Raw genomic sequence first — 22,619 nt, forward strand, 5'->3', positions numbered from 1 at the left:
TCACTTTCACGGTAGAAACTCTCTGTTGTTCGCGATCCGTATGTTGCCCGTCCCTGCGCTAGATGCTGGACGTGATATGCTCATAAAATATATGTTTCTTTATTTTAGTGCCATAAATGTTGCGATCACACCCAAAGTATCGTCGGAAGCGTTATGCGTTAATATTGCATTAGCCTCCCTCTATCTTTGCGGAAATGATTTTCGACACTCCTCGTTCATATCAAAGCGAAGACGCGGATTTTCAAGACACGACCTAGTACTTCAAAAAATACAGCAGCAAAATTAGCTTTGAAATAATAAAAGTCTACCAATTTCTACATAAATGGTATGAGGTTATTTTCAAGAAAAATCATTATTTTGCTGTTTATCACAAGCCTACAGTTCATATTTACACAAGACAGACGAAAGTTGCACCACAATAGAGTTAAAATTGAACTAAAACTTGAGGGGGTCCGCGAGGGTCCGTGACGGTGAAAAGGGGTCCGCGAAGCCAAAAAGGTTGAGAACCACTGCTCTAGATGGTGATATATATTACCAAATAAAATACTTTTAAGGCTGAAATCGGGCACCATTAAGAGAAAATGCACTGACACACAGGTAAAAAACAGCAAAATATATTTTCCAAGTTAATATCGATACCCGAAAGTAACTTTTGTCGTGCCGATGTAGATTTGAGGACTTTGTGGCTGTTTTCTTCGCAATACGTTATGATGTTTGCTTTTCACGACTCCTACAAGGCGAATTACGAATGCTGAGGCATTATTTTCCAATATTACCGGATTCGCATCATCATAGGCCAGTAATATGCACCGTAGTGAACTCGCGCCAACCAACAATGGGATGTTTGAGGTATGTCATGTTACCAGTTAGTAGTGCAGTAAAGAGGAATGGTTCCGTGCCTTTTCTTCTGCAGTCAGAGTGTTTGCAGGGTCGATAGACAGTTCAATACGCCACAAGATTGTGATCCAATGAAAAGATAAGGGATAAGCAAACATTTCACAGTGAGTTCAACATGGCGTATCTATACGAGGTGGTTGTCTTAAATACCGAAACCAGCATCACTATCAACCTAATTAGGACCTGAGATTCCTTGAACACCGTATCGCAAGATACTCGAGTTCCCTAATATAAATGTCTGGAGAATGATGTGGGATCTCTGAAAGTCGACATAATGTCTCGCTAGTAGTAGTTCGCTTGCCGCTATGCATGTACGTAGGGACGTAGGAAGGTATGCACGCAGGCACGGATCACTTATGACTGCGATTCAATTTTGAGTTAGGTGCTGTGTTAGTGTATAAACCTTTCGTGTACAGTGTACACTCTTTTGCTTAGAGTACGGATCAGTAGTTTGCGTCGAATCATGTCCTGTATCCTGTGGGTTTTCTTCACGATTTGCGGGACTCGTGGTTGGAATTCGGGAAATCCTAAGCCGAGTTTTACCCTGCACACTAGGATATGACCTTTTCTGTATCAATCTCCTGTCCTTTGATGATTGATTTTATTGCGCGTTTTGATACCCCTGCGATTAAATCCAATAAAGCCGATGTTGATAAGGTTATAGTAAGATTTTGATTGGTGGGCGAAGGATGGTCGAGCAAGTTTGTCGCTTGCTAGGTGCTGAACTTCCAGGATTACCATATGTCATCCTTTGGGAGGATTTGTCCTCGTTTATAAATTGAAACTGTCCTTGGAGGACACCCAACTGTACTGTTTTAGAGAATTTGTCCTCTTTTTCTAGAAAAAGTGTTAAACTGCGATCAAAAAATGGTCGCCGACGCACCGAACACCAGAGATGGCAATATAATAAACGAAAAATATACGGCGCGACTCAGCCCGCGACTGTAGGTAAGTATTGTATAACGGAAATCCTTCTTTCTTCTGGTTTAAGTGAAATCGGCATGAAGGTAGTAGGCCTATACTGCTCGTTGAGATATCTTCTGATCGGAATCTCCCAATTTGTTAATGACTAGGACAAGCTTTTGCAACTTCAGCAACGTAGCCTACTTGTTCAGCTTCTGGCAGCTTCATAAATATTCAGGATTTATGTAGTATGCGGTATTAAGCTGTTTGTTGTAAATAGATATTGCAAGTTTTAGCAACTTATTTTTATTTTTCATGCAACTTTTCACTGCAACTTTCTCAAGTATTGCGCAAAATGTAATGGACTGATTTGAAAATCATGCTATAGAACTATTTCTAGTATGGTTATAGTGTCCTTGATTTGCATAACAAAGAGTTATTATGATTATCTCTCAATATGATCTATGACTTGCAAGATAGAAGTTCGAAACCCCAGCCAAGCACGACAGTTCCCAAACTATATGTAAATCGATCACTTCATTAATTAAATCACCGTGGTATAAAATTGAGGCCCTTTCCCATTTCAAGGACGCCCAGGCGAGACCGCAGAAAATTCTATTTTCACTGGGTCGCCTTTTTCAGATTATTAATTTTGTTCAAGTGGCCAACACTGAGTTTTGCTGCGATGCGCCGGAGAAAGTTTGCCAACAAAGGGGTTAGGGGTGTGTTATTTGACTTGTTTCTGAGGAGGGGAGACTTGGGTTGTCGCGTTGCTGTTTGGCTTTTGATGGAAAATTATTTCCGCATTGCGTTATTTTCTTGCTGCGTAGCGGCAAAAAATGTCCATTTCCGCGGTCTAGTCAGACCATACGTGAAATGGAAAAGTACCATATTTGACAGCTCTGCAGGAGCTGACAGCGAAATGCTGTCATGTACGTTTCAAACCTAAATAGCATAAAATTGTATGCGTGATAGATCGAAATGCAAAAAAGAAACGGAATAAGCAGATACCCTGCAGCCCTACACTGTTGGGTTATACAACGGAACCTTTCAAGTAGGCTACCTCATACCATATTAATTTTAAAAAATATATGAATGCAACTTTTACTGCAACGTTTGTTAAAATTAAGTGCTACTTTGTCACGATTTTACAGCAACAAAAAACTTGACCAACTAATAACACACTCGGAAATTACTGCAGTCATTTTCATTTTTAAATATTATTGAAGGATATTGAAGAAGATGTAGTGCTGTTCTTGTTAGCTGCTGCGAAAGTCAAATTGGTTTAGATACAGTAAAGGAGGAGCTTTTCAAACATCACAGCTATGCAAGATAGAACGGATATAGGCCGAAAGTTAGACATATCTCCGTTCTTAAAAGCAATCATAAATACGCTCTCGCGGACTGTCAAATCTGGAAACTGTCATATGCGGACTGAGTACAGAGTTGAGTTCGTGCTGCCACATCACATGAGGTACAAATATTCAAGAGCATACGAATACGATCACATTAGTATAGCGGCGGGCCCCGGGCAACATATGGGCCGCAGGCCGGATTCAGCCCGCGACGTGATTTTGAGCGGCCCAAAGACATCTTTTTGTCTTGAATGATAATATGACCGGCGGTCACAGTTTTTCGCAATTCACCACCCTACTTGCTTACTACGTCAAATTATAGTGATTGTAGGTTATTCATTTTTTTCGGAAACAAATGATAGTTCTTCGTCTTCCTTGTGTCCAGCATGTAGCCAGAGTTCAAAGAACCTGTACACAACTTTGATCGACCGCAGATGTCTCATCGACCTCAACAGTTTAGGCTACATTACGTTATTAAATTCATTCAATACTGCTTTGGTCTCTATGCTTCAAACTTAAAGTTTAGACTCCAATAAATGCGATAAATCCTTGTGTAGGTGGATAAACACGCATTTAATGTATCGATTCAGGAATCCGGCCCGCGCCTAGAAAAGGTGGATAAATACGCGTTTAATGTACGGATTCAGAAATCCGACCCGCCAAGTCCTTTAATTTCGTCATATCCAGCCCGCCGACTGGAGAAGTTGCCCGCCCCTGGATTAGTACTATTGTTTTTATTAAAAGTTTAGAGTTGCACTGGTGACCTGTTAACGTCTTGTGTGCCACGGACTACAACGCATACAAATTCAAGAAAATAGCATTCGGATAAATCTACTGCTAGACAGAACAAACTCAGTTAATAAGATCACGTATTCGTAGTGTGATGTAACTTGCAAGTGATAGTATTGCTAAAGAGCTGAGATTCTGAACTTTATCGCGAAGTGTCCATTACTCCCTGCAATATGTGGAAGTATCTTTTTTGCGTTTTTTATACAAACTAGAAATTGTGTGGGGTGTTCAGTGAGATTTGAAAAACAATATTTTTGCACAGACCCCTCGGTCATGCTTTCGAACCTAATATTTCATATAAACTTCTCAACTGACCTTGACTAGGCAGATGTCGTTGATGTCATTCAGAATATGTTCATGTTTATAGTCGGCGTGCTTAATGACTGATTCGATGTCGTATATTTGATGAGCGTCAACTGGTTTCTCCAATGTGGTGTTGCCTAGTAGGACACGCCATCCAAATTGTATGGAGTAGCTGTAAACAGTGGTGATAAGTAACAGATGAACAGAGGAGACAGACATGCACATATTTATTATCAAGTATAGATGTATGTATTGAATAAAATTGAACCAATAGGCAAATCGTTATATCTGACGAGCCGGTGACATTAAGGGGTTCCCAAGCGCGTTTCCTCACGACCAGGACTGGCTACAAAGATTCGAGTTGACCAGTGAGATTACCGAAGTTGTACGCCCGTTTAGCTGGAAGCTATATTATTAATTAAAATTATAGTTCTGATACAGCGGCGGATACTAACGAGGTCCGCTACTGGGTCACAGGCAAAAACTACGAGTTGTTTAGATCAAAATGAAGGATTCTGACTCGAGACGTAACTTAGATTAAGGCCCTAAGGTGCAGCTGGAATCACAAAATTTTCCAATTTTTTTTTATTGCAGAATCTTGAATTATGAAACTAGCTCTTTTCAAAAATGCATTGCTCTTCTCTGATTTCGAATTAGAAGTATGGTAAAATACGATTTGAAATATCCCATTTTCTCAGAAAGTCACCCCCCATACACTTTCGTTCATTCAAACTCGCTCAAAATTGTCTATAAGCACTCTGCAAAGCTGATTTTATACAATAAATAGAAGAGCCATATGTCTGATCGATGAGGCGTGACCATCAAAACATACAGCTGGCCAGCAGCCTAGCTGCCGATCGCTAACCGGGGAAGAGCTGAAAGCTGTTGATATTATGAGCGTTGTTTATCATATTGTATATTTTTCAAGATGCATTGGTATATTGTTGACGATTAGGACAAAGCCATACACTAAGAAGTCATTTGCCATAGGAAAAGATGAAACCATGATAGAAAAGAACCAGTCGTTCCTGAACTGAATAATCGAAGAAATCCCTTGAAAAAGATTGTAGCTTTCAACATCTGATAATGGTGGTTTGGATTCGGCGGAATCGTTTTTCCTCGCAATTTCTACATTTTTGATGCAGTTGTTCTAAATATTGTGAATTGCCTGACTGTGGCTCATCCGGCAAAGGATATTGGAACTGCACAGGCTATGCATAACGGTTATGCAACTCAAATTAGTGCCGGAGTGTTATGATGACATTGATGCTAAAAATTGTATGTTTGAAAGATCTCGGGGGGAAATATGAGTGTAGTATCTTGACTCATACCAACTGAAATGGGTATTTTGACAATGTCGCAGTATTCTTGATATGTTGTTTCATTTTGACAACATCTAACTATTTTCCAATCAAGGTTTGCAAATTTTTTAGGTGTGGTATACCAGTTTTGAGTAAAAAGTGATCAAATCACTCATACTCTACACGACTTATTTTGCATTTAGGCACATTCAATTGTCTTCAAATTTGGCTATGTACTGATTAAAGCATGCCTGCACCATTTAAAAGCAACAAATTTCAAATACCTACTTTACTTTTTCACCAAAATATTTTTCAATTTTCAAAGTTGATTTTCTCCCATTTCTAGTTTTTCGTAATATGATGTCACGGGGAGAGGAAATTTTGATATCAGAAGACCTTCAATTCTTATCAAACTTGGCTCAGTATAAGCAGTAAGACTGTTCTACCTGGTGAACTTATTGTTTTTGCTATAGGAGTTTCAGTGTACTTGCAATGCTACTTATGATCTGAATTTTATTTAAAATAATCGAAAATCCGGCACTGTACTGGTACAAAACTAATATTTTGTTATTTTTTTCGAAAATTCGTTAGTTTCAAGTAGTCTACCAGGTGCTTACAGGCCTCAGGACACTTTATAAAGCATTGGTTTGAATCTCTCAGCATCCATCGATGAGACAGGCGTTTCCTCGTACTAACCGTCCGATTAACCAATCTCCCCCCTAATTTGGGCCCAAGGAATTATTTTGAAATGCTGAAATTTATACAGTATATGAAGTTGAGTATGAATAGTTCCCACACCAATTTTTGAGAATCTAGGACCGACTGTTTAGAAAATATCGCAATTTGAAAAGTTTGCAAGTCTAGCTGCACCTTAGGGCCTTAACAAAGATAACGGAGTCTCCTAAAATTCGGTATCATCCGGGAAGTTCATCTTCTCAGACTGGGGAAGCGAGTGGCGTAGTTGATTAAGCATCAGCGCCACGACACCAATGGCAGTGGTTCGAATCCCGGTTCGGACTAACTTCTATGTGTCGGAGGTTATATGGGCTCCTCATCGCCCACCTCACTGCAATTGCGGTGACTTAAGAAGTCCAGATATGACAGTGGGTCGAGCTATAAGTCGACGATGAAGAAAGAACCGATGAAAGCCTTGAAGATAAAGACACTGCCGAAAGAGCGCATTGAACATAAAGAAACGCATTGAGCTGTGTGACAAAATTTGATGTCGGGGAGCACAAAGCCCTGATCGGGCTTTCCACTGTTGTGTGTTGTAATAATAATAATAATAAGATCACGTTATTGGGCACTGTGCTCGGAAGGCGTTGAATGCACCACTGGACTAAAATTATACTAGTGAATCACAGCATCATTTCTGTAATTTCGATTCTTCATTTTCAATCATCTCTACCTCTGCTCTGTAACCCTTGCCAATTCTTCATCTACTGCAATTCTGTAATCTGACTTAGACTCCATGTATTCCATAGGAATAACAATTTGACTGCATTACTGAAATTTAAAAAATATTACTCCAATCCCGCCATTTTCCTTTGGGTGCAGGTTGCTCCCCGGATTATGTGTGTATTGACCAGTTTCTTACTGTGAATAATTGACGAGATGCGGGGTAATATCATACCAGTCGCCCACTGCGCCCGTGACTATGACCACTGCACCCGCGATTACGACTACCCTACCAAGGACGAGGAGGGATACTATTGAGTGGGAATGGACATCAGTTGGCGAACTAACGGCCGTGGTCCCACCATCCGATTTGCCCGGTTCAGAAAGGACGGAAAGGACCATGCCCGCCATTCTGTGGGTGAACGAGCCACGTGCGACACAAAAACAATCGGATCCAGTAGCAAATACCGACAGACCTAAGGGAATCCTACGAACCGCCATCACAGGTGCAGTCGACAAGACTACCATGCTTATGAAAATTGGGTCGGTGCATACCTTCGACGACTGCGTATACTGCCGCGACTTCGGTACCTACGCGTCAGATTACGAGAGAAAAAACTGTGGGGATGGAAAACACCGCGGGCGGAGAGCCCCGGACCGATATACGACTTATGACTAAGGTAACAGGACCTGTAAGGGTCAGTAGGGTTGCAACGACTGTTACTACAACCCTGGGTCTCCTAGCTGGACCACCCAGTTCCGAAAAAATTAAACCCGTCATACCCACTAGCATAATGCTGGCCAGACCACGCGCCGAACCAACACAACATGACTCACTAGAAGCAACGGGAAGAACGGGAACTGCTGATAGACGGACCGCCGGTCGTACTAGAACCAGTGTGAACATAACAAGGACGTGACTTCCTCAGGAAATAACAATATTCGAGCCACAACTGAAAGTCGGCTACGTTAACACAGTAATAGTCACGACGACAGATGACACCATTCCTGGAAACGGGTTATCAACGCTTACACCCACAGAAAATACCCCGAGCTTGATGTTTCGATCTAATACAAGGACTCATCAACTACTGGAGAAGGTAGAATGTCAAGCCCTGTGTCCGGGGCTGCCAGTGAACCAACAAATTCAGTGGTGAGGAGGCTGGCGGCGAGAATGCGGTCTACGATGCCGACGTTGGCCTCAACATTATTTCCTTCGCCGACAACGAAATCTTGGACAAGCGGTGCTATTGTAGCGACCATTATTCCGGCCGCGGTTCCATCGTCTGGACCGCCCAGTTCTGGTAGAACGAAATCATCCCAACTTGATACCCCGGTTCTGACCGGGCTATACGTAGGATGTCAAGTCCGGTATTAAAAGCGCGGGTGCGCAATACGTTCGAAACTGAGCCCTATACGCGATCAATTCGTGTAATCACTAATCAATCGTCTCGTAACAACACAATACAAGTCGAAAAAGTCGAAACGAACAACTACGTCACAAGCAAGAAACACTTTAGCACCAGGGCGGACTACCATACCCGAGATCAAGGTCGGAAGGTAAGTACTAAATTAACCAGATTCATTTCGTCAGATAAATTTTCAGTAAAATTTAGGATATTCTACATAAAATTGTGGCACGTCAAAGGTCAAAGCTTGAATATTATAACCCGACAGCTTTTACGATGTCATGATGTCTATAACTCAATATTCTAATTATGCCCGGCACAAAAGCAATTTTATTCAAATATTTGAAGATGTTATTTTTTCCGTGTAAGCGTGAATATACAATAGTAAATTACATTTCACGATGTTAGTGGAATGCCTGTCTGCAAGATCCCGTCAAATAAGGCCTACTTGGAAATTATACAATATTCGCATAATTGATGCTGCGGCCCGCAGCGTCATCAAAAACTAGGAAATTGGCCCGCGAGCACATTTTAGTTTGAGACTTCTGCATTAGATATTGCAGAGCCAGTCGGTAGGTTATGTGTCGGGTAAATAGATTTTCCAACACCGTTGTCAATTCGGGTTTTTACTACCGAGGGGTGACACGGTCTGTTCACGACCGTGCGCAAAATTAACAATTGAATCTAAGTGTAAATTGCAGGCTTGCGCGGTGCTAGTTTTCAACAAGGAACACCGGAAATCGCATGTGGCATACGAGTTGTTGTGAATGGACGTATTGTTGAACTGCCATGAAAGAGCTTAAAATAGTTATTATTGATTTTGTGGTATTCATGGTGTTCGCCGACCACTATGGCTATTTACACCAGGCCGATATTCTTCATTTTCATTCCGTAACGGCCAACTTATAGCACTGCCTACTTCGGGATTCTTTTTGTAAGACACCGCTTGCGCAGATGATGCGCCACGGGTAGCCTAGATCAGTGGTTCCCAACCTGTGGTACGCGTACCACTAGTGGTACGCGAAGGTCTTCCAGGTGGTACGCGAGCAGATTCTGTTATATTTTTCGATCAAACGGAATTATTAGTTCAGGTGAGGTTGATTTTGAGTTTTTTGAAGCCGTCGTCTCCCGCTATTCCCCAGCTGCTAATTTTCCCTTATACGTGGGAATGCAAGCAAGGATTTTCATCCGTGATGACTATCAAGCAGGGTTGTAACCAAGTCACAAGGCTCCGAGTCACAAGTCAATCTCACTTTTCGAAGTTATATGAAATCGCTCGCGGGCCGGACCAGTCAACGGAATCGTAAATGTTGCCGCGTGCCATTGCTTTTTGCTGGAATACTTTATTATCAAGCATATATAGATAATACGCGTATCGTAGGGGATTCAATCTAGCGAGTCGCAACACCATTATTTGCGAGCAATGCGAAAATATGATGCTTGTCCGGTTTAATACAGTTAACCCTTTTGAAGGGGGTGTATCATATCTGATATGGAATGCCTCTGTGACTGATTTTTCCCAGGGTTGTAACCAAGTCACAAGGCTCCGAGTCACAAGTCAATCTCACTTTTATATTTTTGACTCGAGTCAAGTCGAGTCATTTTCAATTCCCACCGAGTCAAGTCCGAGTCCAAGTCAACGAACAGAGGATCGAGTCCGAGTCATGGTATTATGACTCGAGTCCGCGTCCAAGTCATTGTGTTGACTGCTCAGTTTCCCGTTAAAGTCTTCCTAAACCCACTTTTTTAACTCTGTTTGGTGATATTGAATGGTTCGCATTTATAATATATCAATTTTCATCACTTTTAGCAGTTTCTGGTCGCATTTTCAAGCACCAGTACCAACAAACGAAATCCCGTTGGCTTCGCAATTACAATGAAATGTCGGTCTTGGCCGTCGGAATCTCGAGTCAATGACTTGCTTCGAGTCATGCGCAATGACTCGAGTCCAAGTCGAGTCAATACACAGATTGACTCGAGTCGAGTCGAGTCATTTCCGTATTTTGAGAAAAAGACTCGAGTCGAGTCGAGTCATCCGAAAATCGAATTTGTGTGGGCGTAGGCACGCAATTCAATTAGTATGTGTTAGCGGCCGTCGACATGAAATTTGAATTTAGGAATTGACCCCCGATTTCTTGAAAGATTTTCATTAATTTTGAAGTTTTCTTCGCGTTGCACGTGATTTAATGCGATTACATTTCTCAATTTTACTATAGCAGCACCCTTTGCAATCACAGCCCCACAATACAGATGCGAACATCGGTGGGAAATGATGCGCCTCACATGGAAATATCAGCGCGGAATCGTGTGCTCCTCACTATGCTAACAATCCTGATGGGAGGTCAAGAAATAACAGCATGCTACAAAGTGACTAATACCAATTGGCCCACCCGAAGATGCATCATAATTTATAACTAGCTTTAAATTTTCGAGAACACCCCTACATCAACTCTATACCAGTGAATCTGATCACACGAGATGAGAAAGGATAAATGTTTGAGGGTAATATGTAAAACTACTAATATCAATGACAAAATTCATTGGTGAATCTGATTTTTTTTTCGCGCTTCGCGCGACTATGATGACTTCCTTCCTTGACATTACCAGTGACCACTCGCGAATTTGTGCGCATAGTAAGCCTATCATTACATAGATTAGTCTGGAGTTCACCGGAAATGGACATAGACACTTTAACCTGAGTATTTAACGTCCATCAGCTCGTTCATTTCGACTCTGCCCTGGAATGCGGCCGTAGGCTACACGAGTAGTCGAAATGCCGCCGTAAATGGCAAAAAGGTTGGCCACCCTTGCTTTAGACATAATCTGGCGTTAGCCCTGCGCATGCTTTGTTATGAATACAAAATAATTAACTGTCAACGCGGACTTTGTAGTTTGTTTTATTACTGTGGATGTGATTGATGATATAATCATTTTTCAATGTACTCAGAATTGCTATGCGGGCTGGATAAAATCGTCTGGCGGGCTGGATCCGGCTCACGGGCCGTATATTTGACAGCCCTGGCTTAATTCAATAGAATTTGTTAATACACCTCGCATAGGTCAAATACGTGAATATGACGTCATACATGGTGGAAACGCGCGTAACTTATATAGGCGGTGCGCGAGCACTGCATAAAACCTCAACATGGTACGTGGGTGGGAAAATGTTGGGAACCACTGGCCCAGATAAACCAACACGGCTTAGGAATTCTGAAGTCAACCTTGGTCGAACTCGGACCCACAAGCCATCGATGTTGCGGTTTTAATAGAGCTATACCTGGAATAACCCGCGTTGTGTCGACCCTATCTTAAATTTGGATTGCGCATATCGCGCAACTAAACTAACTGATCCGAGGTATATTAGACGAATACCAAGCACTAGGAACGATTCGGTATTATTATTATTATTATTATTATTACGGTCATAGGCGGCGACTTTTATTTTAGCATGGAGTGGCGGCAGGCGCGTGGCCATGGGGGTGTCGAGACCCCCTCCTTTTGAGATGACCATTCTTATGCTAATATTCGGTTACAGTTCGACAAGTCGCATAGTCGGCATTGCGCGGGCCGCGACCAATTGACGAGATTCGTGTCACGACGATTTCGAAATTATGTCATTGACTGCCGCGCGCTCGGCATTCGTCGCTGGACTGAGCAGTAACACGGCACGACAATTCTACAACACAAAAAATAGACAAGAGTTATGATTACAAACGCGCGCGGCCAATCAGTAATTACCCCTTATCGCCGGCACAATGTGTTTTTGCTTAGTATTGAGTAGCTCACATCGCGACAATCGGTTGCTATTTAAAACATCCATTCTGAGTGCATTGCTGCATTTCCCGATTTACGTTCGCAAAGCATAGTTGGATTTATGTCATGGGCATTGGAACATGTTCCAACTAGTAGGCGCACACAATTAAACACTGTTTAACTTTGCGCTTCGAGAAAATTTATCACAAAAATGATTCACAAGATACTTCAGGCTCAGCTTGCTGCCCTCGTCAATGCAAATAATGCACCTTAATTTGTGGAACGAGAAAGTATATTTGGTCGTCAAATCGTGATAGTGTTTCGAATCTACGTTTCTAAGGATGAGATCGAATTTGTACATCTGATGAGGATCGTTAGTTTGCTGGAATCGGCCTTAATTTATTGTACGGAATGCTTAGTAGTGGTCAATCTGATCGTACTATAACATCGGCCGGCAGGGTTGCGCTGATGACGAAATTGCAGACATGCCGCAAACCTGCAATAGTTACACTTACAGGGAGGGCTAGTCATACCTAACTAACCAGATTCGGCAAGGAAAGCGAACACAATTTGTTCAGACGCGGGCATAAGTTTTGGTAAAACAATGATAAAAAAAGTTACATAAACACAAACACAAACACTATTACACTCAGAGATTGTTACTACATGGCGGAATGGTATCTGAGGGTGGTAGCGAGCTTAGGTGCGGACGCGCTGAAATTAAACCACCGCCGATGGTGCACATGGGATGTCGATGGCCTATTTTTCATATAGGTGATTCTCGCTGATTTGCGGTACGCGGCATAGATGGCGCGAGTTGGAGAGTTGGCGTTTCGAGGAAGCGAGGTTGCTAGTTCTAGTTCCCTGGCTGCGCGCCTGAGGTTTTAATGCCGATAACGCGCTGGTTAATGTCAGCCCGGGACCTACGGCCTACGTAGTCCCCGATCAGCCAGTCGAATTTGATCGTAGAATGGTGCGCTTTTGATTATCCTCGTGTTATTGCAGTAATAGCAATATGGGAGCATGCCGCGATCTTGTCAATGAAAATACACATCCCAAAGGTTTGAAATTCGATCCGTGATATGGTTGCACTCAACAGAATTCGTCCAGCAATGAAGTTCATTGGAACATAGAAAGTTCCCGTTCGAAGTAATCGCATAAATTCAGAAATTGCGCACCCGAATAGCTCGTGTTGCATCAATATTTGACAACGAAATTCCACGCCGTGCACTACACAATGCGCAGTATTAAAAACAAATCAAACACTGACAAGTGACACCTAGGTTGAAAATGGAGTGGTTTTTTAATTCGGCCCTGATTGCGCCTGTTGGGGGCGCACTGAATTGTGATGATCGGGGAGCCTATCGTGTTGAGTATACGTGATGGACTTGCGCGGTGGGTGGTGCCGGGTGCAGTGCTTTTCGACGAGGGGTTCCATTTGCGCTTGTTTTGTAAAGTTAATTTCATTCGCACATGCTGCCAAAGATTATTGTGCTAGGGAAGACGAAGATGCTCGACGGGGTTTCGTGGATGTACAACAAATTGACTACTATGTAGCTTAAGCTATCAAGTAGCCTACTTCGTATCAAAGGATTTTTTTGTTTGGGCTCGTTTCGATTTCAAAAGTAAAGTCCGAAACTTTTAAGGAGAATAGGCGCAATGGAGCTCGCTACCTGAGTATGTCAGTATTATGCTACGGTTTCACGGACATGTAAGAGATATGGAGCGCGCACATCACAATTCTACCCAACGCAGGCCCACAAAACATGTATGACGCGCGCGAACTCAAATTGGAGTGATTTGAGTTTTTCTATGTGTCGCGTTTATACGACTATAATTACTGCGTACTCAGATTGCAATAACGGGACTGTTCCGTGCCGACAGTGAATCATGTGCATATTGTGAAGATTTAACTATTCAGCATCGGTCATTTTTCTGGCCAAGGTCTGGTCGCCGCGTATGTTTTTGACTCCGCATTTTATCCCAGGTTTGTTGGCCTAACAGTACCTTGCAAATGTCAGTCTATGATGACGGTAGCTGCTGCTACCCTTGTGCCTCGCACTAATCGGACAGTTCTTACGAAGATATGATGAATGCTTAGCAAAAGAGTGCAGAAAGTCGATTGGACGTTATTTTCCAGCCTGTCGCAAGCTCAGATGGGCTGACATACTGATGTCGGCCGTTGCGCCGATTGCCAAACTAGGTTTTTGGATACGTATTAATTATATCACGAATATAATTAATTCGCTGCGGCTTTTGAGAGCTACGATTAGTCGTGCGTCCTAAATTGAATAAGTTCTTACAATTGTGTCTCAAATACAAAAGTTGTACTGCCCTTGACTTTCTTATTAGGTTTATTTGAATTGTTTCACATGAGAAAAATTACCAGTTATTCACGATCTTAATTCGCATCATTTGCACCAATTTTGTCATTCGCACTGATTTTTTTCACCCGCACAGGTGTGAGCCGTCATACAGTTTGAAAAGACACTGGCCTATGGTTTGCAACGGTTGTGCTGGCGTGTGAGAATTCTCGTTGTCAAGTAACTCGCGATCAAGAGAAAAATTGTGTGAACAGAAGGGAAATATGTGAATTGCGTAACTATCATAATTATGACAGTATCCATGCGAGATCGAGCTTAATGATGCTTCAACTAAACCTTTCGTGTCCTGACCTCGTAAAATGGAGGGCCAGGCGAAGAATATGAATGACACCAGTACTTTGGGCTGAAGAGTTACTGCAAGATTACGAGACAGCGCAAGCCGCACACGATAGTACAGTCCAAAGTGGTTAACTCTAGCGGCGAAAGCCTATGAACCATGCACTAAAGAACTCAAAGCCTTAAAGGATTCGGTGGAATAATGGCAGTCTATGAGGTGTGCTTTACCCTTTACGATAATCACTTACAACACAGGTGTGTTCGAACGCCTTAAAAGGATGACGGACAAGGCGAAAAACCCCTTATTCAAAGATGGCTCAGTCATCTCTCCGGATTCCTGATAAAGGAGGTACATTAAGTACACTTAAGTACATTACAAGTATTTACGTCAGATGGATTGTCTGGATTCTATTGAATGGAGATGGTCGCGGGAGATGACGATCCACACGTTTGGACCGTGATTCCAGAACATGAAAAACCTCCGTATACGCGGACAAATCTCCGAAAAGAAAAAATACAACGAGCGTTGATGTTTCACTGTCGACACGAGCGAACATTGCAATGACTCAACTGACGGTTACCACCCTTGAGAAGAGACCTGTCGAATAATTGAAAGAAAACTGGTGATGCGGATTGGTATTGAAGAAATTAAAACCATCACGAGGCCGTACGACAGGGCTATAGTTTCGGACACGGGACTGACCGCTGCACACGGACACACAAAAGGAACATCTCCCCCTATAAGTATGAGTACAGAGGTAACGACGTATTGTACCACATGGCGACCAAATCGAATGCAAAACAACTCGTATTATTGGGCATTGAACGAATAAATAGGAAATTTATTCATCTGAGCAAGACAAATACGCGAAAATCAAAAATGCGCAATGTTGCTTTTCGCGTGAATGCCGCAGAAGCCAGAAACAGCGGGCTCATACTGCTGCAGTAACAGAACCCTGAAGTGATACTATGCAAACGACCCTGCCGATATTATACAGCAAAATAGGACACATTATGGCGGGGTGCGAAATTCTCTACAATGGGAGTAGACGGAAAAAACTGAAATATAGAAACTAGAAATATGCTGAGTCAGCACTTTTTCGAAGGACATTCGCGAGAATGTAAAAGGAAAAAGGCAATGAAAGTGAAGGTTGCTAATGTGGAGTCATTAATGGTCACGGGGAATCATTGTTTTACTTGTGTTCCCTGTGTACGGGAAATGACGGCGTATTGTGCATGTGTTCCAAGAATATAATAATAATAATAATAATTGGTATGATTACAGCCCAGCACCAGTGACAGAAAACGAACAAGTAAAAATTCTGTGGGATGTACCAGTTATAACTGACCGCGAAATCAGGAGCAACCGCCCGGATATAATCGTCAAACTAAAAAAGAAAAGAGAATGCTTTCACAACCTACTGCAAAAAGAATCAGAAAAATACTCCAAATATGCAGACCTCAAAATGGAATGTGAGAAAATGTGGCGATGCAAAATAAACATTGTACCGATAGTCATTGGTGCTACAGGGGTCGTGAGCAAAAAACTCATGAGGCATATCCAACAAATTCCGGGTAACGTTCGATTCGACATGATCCAGAAAATCACATTATTGGGCACTGTGCACATTCTTCGGAAGGCCTTGAATGCACCACTGGACTAAAATTACACTTGTGAATCACAGCATAATTTCTGTAATTTTGATTCTTCATCTTCAATCATCTCTACCTCTGCTCTGTAACCCTTGCCAATTCTTCATCTGCTGCAATTCTGTAATCTGACTTCTCCGTGTATTGCATAGGAATAACAATTTGAATGTATTACTGAAATTTTAAAAATTTACACCAATCTCGCCATTTTCCTTTGGGGGCAGGTTGCTCCCCGGATTATGTGTGTATCTACCAGTTTTACTGTGAATAAAGAATATAATAATATTATTCTTAGAATGGTATTTGAAGGGGAAGCTCAACGCCCACGTATAAAGGTGTTGCGACTTGCTACTAACCTTATGATCCGAGTATTATTATATATACTTTTAAGGTATTCAAGTGGTAACATTTTGGAATCAGTTGACTGGTCCGGCCCGCGAGTGATTTGAAGGCTTGAATGCGGCCCGCGAAGCAATTTGAGTTTGACACCTCTGACTTAGAAGCAATATACGGTCGAAAGGCTATCGCGGGCCGAGCGAAATTTTTCACTGTCATGAAGTCAAAAAGTTTGAGAATCACTGCACTAGTATAAACGCATCATTCTCTAACATCCATCTCCAATATTAGAAAAAATTAATCTATGACAACGGAGGTCATATCAGTTCGAGAATGCTAGATCTGAACACGAGGGCGATCACGTGTGCGAGATGGAAGTACGTGTCGACAAAATTAGCTTTCACATGAATACTTCACACGAAAGCACGCTACTTACTCGAAAAAGCATGCTGCTGTTGACAATACCATATTGTTGGAAATTAAAACTCCGGAGCATGTCGTCGCATAGTGTCCAGGCAGCGTCTCGAAGATGATTGCCTTGGAAAATAGAGCCTAAAGGTAAACTAATCGATATTCTAAGACAAGAGAAAATAAGAAAGTCTGAATTACCGCATATAAACGCAATGTCAGGGATGGCCCGAATCCCTGATTTTCGGTCAAAATGTTGGGTCGCGCAATGGGAAAACGGGGCAGAAAAAATCTGCCCAATGCAGCCCATTTTATGATGATTCAGTAAATAATGTTGGGCCACTCTAATAAGGTTTTTTGTTTTGTTTCGGCAGATACATGTAGAAAGTTGCATAACTTCAGAACTGCTCAGACAATCCTCGGGGAACGGAAACAATTTTACATCACAGGAATAATTTTTGGATCAGATCAGACACCTTGTTGATGCACAGTCCGATTTGTAGACCAGTATTCTATAGTAATGTATAATGAGTGGAAAATGAGCAATGCGGTATACATTTGTTTTGTGACTCGGCGAAAATTAGGCGTTCTCCGAAGGTTTCTAGATTAGCGTACGGGCTCTCAGGCTAATAAAGGGTATAAAAACCACTGGTTTAGTGTATATTAATCTGAATCGTGATATTTTTTAAAAATTCTACTCGCTCCGAACTATTCAGGGATATGTGTTGATATCTCCTGCGATGGGCTATACTCACGTTCCATGGCCAATGACCAGGCTTCACGGGAAGCGACGGCGTCTGCGTTATTTCCGGAGCTCCGCATTGTTTATTCGAAATTATACAACATGAAGACGGCGATTCTCCGTATGCGAACGTGTGCAACATTGGACACCTAGCAACTGAAGATAAGTATGTTGTATTTAGGGTTGCATTTAAAACAAAAATCAATTTAAAACAAACATATTTAAAACATGTTTCTTATTGTTTTATTTCTTGTTCTTTTTTAGCAATTGCGTCAAAGAACATTAATTGTGACGTGCCAAAGGATTGGCACAGACAATTGAAAATATAGGGTAAATATGGCTCCTTTGACGAAACGGGCTTCCTATCACTGTCAAAAACAGAATAAAAATATCTTTAACTACCTCGTTATGCAGCATTTATACGGAAGGCGGCCATTAGGGTTGTCCAAAATTTGGAAAATCTCAAAAAAGATGCGTATCCATGTCTCATTCTATAGATTATTGATGAAAAAAACGTCAATGAACCTGCAATAAGCTTACAGGAAAGTCGTTAACATTTGTCTAAATGCGTTTGAAAGTAGCTGCCATAGAGTGGGCGTGTTAGCGACCATAGAACGGCGAGAAGACTAGTAATCACGAAATCACGTCTCTTGATTGGTTAATCAGCTATGCTTCAATGATCACAACCACGGCGGCTTGCTGATTATGTGCTTCTACTAGTTCAAGAAGTACGCTAACGGCAATGATGACTCTGTAAGCGCATTGTACGTTGGGGATTAAATACTAAAATGAGACACTTGGTCATTGAATTTTTAGTGTTAAAACTAGATAACGATAGGTTCAGAACAACAATACCCTCTTGCAGGCATGACAGAGGTGAAACAGCGAATGTTTGTGAACTTATAGATCCCAGAAATACATATCTGATATGATTGAGATTACGCCAAGTGGTCCTGCTTTTCTGGGTGCAGTGCAAGTAAAGTACATTAGTTATCACCAAACTGGTGCAGCACACCATGTGAGATGGATTCTGGACACGATCCTGCATGCTCAGACGATATGTGGGCCGACCATGTAGCTTGCATTGGGACTCTAAAGAAATGCAACTACCGCACCGCTTCAATACATTCTTTTTTATTTCCATTTCTGGTTTGATTCAAGTATTAGTCGTGATGCAGCCGGTAATGATCTAAGATTTATTATGGACATGCTAATCAATGCATGCGAACAGTCTTTTTGCTGGTGCTACCAGCATAGTCTATGCTTGCCTTTAGACCGTCTTCCGGGGCATCATTGAGGACTTAGACAGAACTCGCGGGTATGATTCATTATGCTGCAAGAATGTGACAAGTGCCAAGCATAAATGGCTGATTCAGCCAGCCCGTACAGCTTTTAAGACTTCAATTATATAGGCTACCACGACAAGATAGAAGTTCAGACACGGTAGTGTCAATGTCAAGTTTTATATTTGTATTCAATCATGGAACATCCCCTCTGAAACTAGAAGTTCGTTCGCCACTTGCATAAACGCCTTTGCAATATTTCTTCTCGTGTTTTTGTGCTTTCCCTCGATGAAAACAAGGCATACAGGCTACAACGGTTGCCTTCACAATAAGCCATCAAGTCATGTATTTGAAGTTTTTGTGAAGCAGCTGTTCTTTGTTCATCATTTATTTCGTCACTCAACATGTTCTTAATCTTAATCTTAACTTAATCTTATATCATTATCTGCGGACCAACCTACAATGCACTTACAGAATCACCGCCGTTAGTCGACTCCTTGACCAGCTGATCAGCAAGACGTCACCGTCGTGATCATTGAAGCATAGCAGATTCGCCAATCAAGCGCCGTGATTTCGTGATTACTAGTCTGCTTGCCGCTCTATGGTCGCTGACACGCCCACTCTACGGCAGCTACTTTCAAACGCATTTAGACAAATGTTAACGACTTTGCTGTGAGCTTATTGCAGGCTCATTGACGTTTTTTAACTATAATCTATAAAATGAGCCATGGATACGCAAAAATTTTGAGATTTTTCAAATTATGGCCAACCCTAGCGGCCATGATCGTCAGAACACCCATTCCGTACAATTGATCTACACATCTATTCGCTATAACTGTTGAACCGACGACGATATCGAGGGTTCCAGCCTCTCCACATCGTATACGTCGACTATATTGGGTGCAAATCGTCCGTAGGCTCATACTCAGGGTTGCCATCAACATGGACCCAAAAATTAGGACAGTCGAAAAATGAGATTAGCATTAAAAGCGTTTTGTACTTATACGTTGTATTTATACGAGCCGTGGCATATCACATTCAAGAAACAACCTGCTCCAGCAACTCCTTGTTAGTCTAAAGCAGTGGTTCCCAACCTTTTTGTCTTCATTCCCCACTTCAGATTTATTCCGAGCCTTCATTCCCCACCAGGACCGTAACAGCACTTTGTCATCCCCACCAAAAAAACGTTGGTCTTGGGCCCCCAGAACCACCTCAGCCCTGCTGAGCCTGTACGCTTTTTCCCTGCAACTTATCAGCTACATTGGGTCTACTGATTAGTGCGTCACCCTATTTCGACTGAACGCGCGAAGAGCGAAAAATTTATATAATTCGTGTTTGAATCAGCCAATATGATCGGGAATTGCATACATTTTGCTCTCAATTTTTTATCCCCGCTCTGCTCACGTAATGAGATTTGCCGGTAGAGTTGAGTGAGGTGTGTTGGGAAAGGTAGGACCCCTAAATAAGAATTGAACATCTTCTGGCGGACCAGTTGGTATATTGACTTCGTTACATTGTGCTATTTCGTGACCTCCTATATTTGCTATGTCAAAAGATATGGAAATCGCCAGAACTAAAAGGCACACACTATTTCAAATTGGTGTTGCTTTACTGGTAAATAATTTTTCCCTGCGGGATGGCATTTGTCGTGTGGGGTTCAGATCGCCAGGACATGAACATTCGGCGCCAGCAATTTAGCCAATTAAACATATATGTATATTGCATATACATCGAAGTTTTGGGTCACCACAAGGGCATTCCTTCTCAGCCAAGGTCTTTACGCTGCTGATCGTTCTGGCACACTTCTCGGAGTCGCATGTTACATGGCCTATAACTTCATATGCCTTGGTGCGTCGTGGCGCAGTAATGGCCGACGGCGAAGTCGGCATTTCTATAAATTCTACGTATTTTCGTGGGGAAAGGTACCCAATAATCAGATATCGTCAATATTTAATCGCGGGGGGGGGGGCAGTTACGGTCCTGTTCCCACTACCCAGCACTTTTGTCATCACAGAGCGGCTATTTGCTGGTTCGACTACACAAGACACACAACCATGCCAGTACGCAAGACAATAGCCAATAACTGCAACATAAAACGTATTGTGAACCGATACCATAGTAACGCTCAAAATTTGGCGAAACCGTTATTTCACGTCAAACTAGTCGTTCCGGATGCGTCTGTGACGCCATCATTGGCCATCCAGAGTTAAAAATGAGGTTTTGTGAACAACACGCAATATAATTTTCGATACATATATTCCGGAAGCAGTTAACTTATAACAGTAATTGCGCAATGCGCATGTGTCTCTGTAAATATGTAGACCAGGGGTTCTAAACATCCCTTGTATAACGGGCCGCATTTAAACAGCAGTAGACGCTGCGAGTCGCAGAACAATATTAACATGTATTTGTGGGCGAATCTTAAATTTAGACTAGGCCTACTGTAGCCTATTTACCAGTCGTATACGGGCATTTAGTGCGTTTATTTGCATTATAATGGACAGCGTTCATAGGTTTGCAGCTGCTGCATGTTCTAGCGGCACAAGTAAATATCTTCATGGAGCGTGCATTGCATTCGTTGCTATGTCGGTATTTGCAATTTCAAACCATTCCACCAGAGAACCGAGCTCTCTGTTTCAATGCGTGAGCGAGCAAGTATAAAATCACGGTAACTTTTGTGTTACGGAGGCCACTAGCACATTGAGCTGTGAGTGATATGAGAAGAAGTATTGTGTTCCGGGACATTTCCGAGCAAACCAATCAACCATTCTGCTTTCCTTCAATGCCTCGGGCCCTGCAGCAATAGCTACAGAAGTCAATTTTGTCAAGTTGATATTTTTCGCTGGTCCCCTCCCCGCGTTTGCCCAGCCAGTATTTCCTCTACATACATGTCCACTCTGATAAATTTCACTCGTTATTCAATGTCGGTGGATTCAACCAAGGCTGGGTTAAAGTAGTCTGTGTGGCAACTGTTTTAGACAAACCCCTCTTTTTGATAGGGAAGTATTTCGTGCCCCCTTATCGTCATATCATAAATGCAACCAGAATGCTAGCAATACCATAACGGCTAGTTTGGTGGCATGGAAGGTTAGGGCTGTTGATGAAAGAATTCTCAAATAGGAAATTCGGACTATACACAGATCAATAATCAAGAACTGGAGTTAAATTGTGCGCAGCGCAAAATTTTTTTGGTTGACCGCAGCTTCGCGGCCCTTCCAGATGCTTTCAGGCCCAACGGGGGCGCGCCCCCAGTTTATGAACCACTGCATGGTTTCAATAATCAGTAATGAAACGAAACAGAGACGGTGCAATAAAAGAGCTAAGTATCTAAATCAATTTGTAACAATACCGTGTCAGTAGTAATTTCGTTTATAATGAAAGATGTCGCGGACCGCAAATAAACGTCTGCGGGCCGCGGTTTGAGAACCCCTG

The 22,619-nt window shown here is 42.2% G+C and overlaps 1 protein-coding gene and 1 long non-coding RNA gene across 2 annotated transcripts in view; one reads left to right on the forward strand and one right to left on the reverse strand.

The window, feature by feature from the left end:
- Nucleotides 1-22,619, reverse strand: part of LOC145451868 (polyserase-2-like) — a 111,980-nt gene that overhangs the window by 45,320 nt on the left and 44,041 nt on the right. Inside the window, exons 10-12 of the mRNA XM_080330090.1 lie at nucleotides 17,918-18,060; nucleotides 17,191-17,291; nucleotides 4,260-4,419 (exon numbers count right to left, since the gene is read on the reverse strand). Of these exons, the coding sequence (XP_080186216.1) occupies nucleotides 4,260-4,419; nucleotides 17,191-17,291; nucleotides 17,918-18,060 (404 nt within the window). The remainder of the gene's footprint in view (nucleotides 1-4,259; nucleotides 4,420-17,190; nucleotides 17,292-17,917; nucleotides 18,061-22,619) is intronic.
- Nucleotides 1-22,619, forward strand: part of LOC145451878 (uncharacterized) — a 249,497-nt gene that overhangs the window by 18,792 nt on the left and 208,086 nt on the right. The window lies entirely within an intron of this gene.

Source organism: Botryllus schlosseri, chromosome 12 (genome assembly GCF_051294905.1).
Source record: "Botryllus schlosseri isolate E-star chromosome 12, Bs_hap1, whole genome shotgun sequence".
NCBI classification, from domain to species: Eukaryota; Metazoa; Chordata; class Ascidiacea; order Stolidobranchia; family Styelidae; genus Botryllus; species Botryllus schlosseri.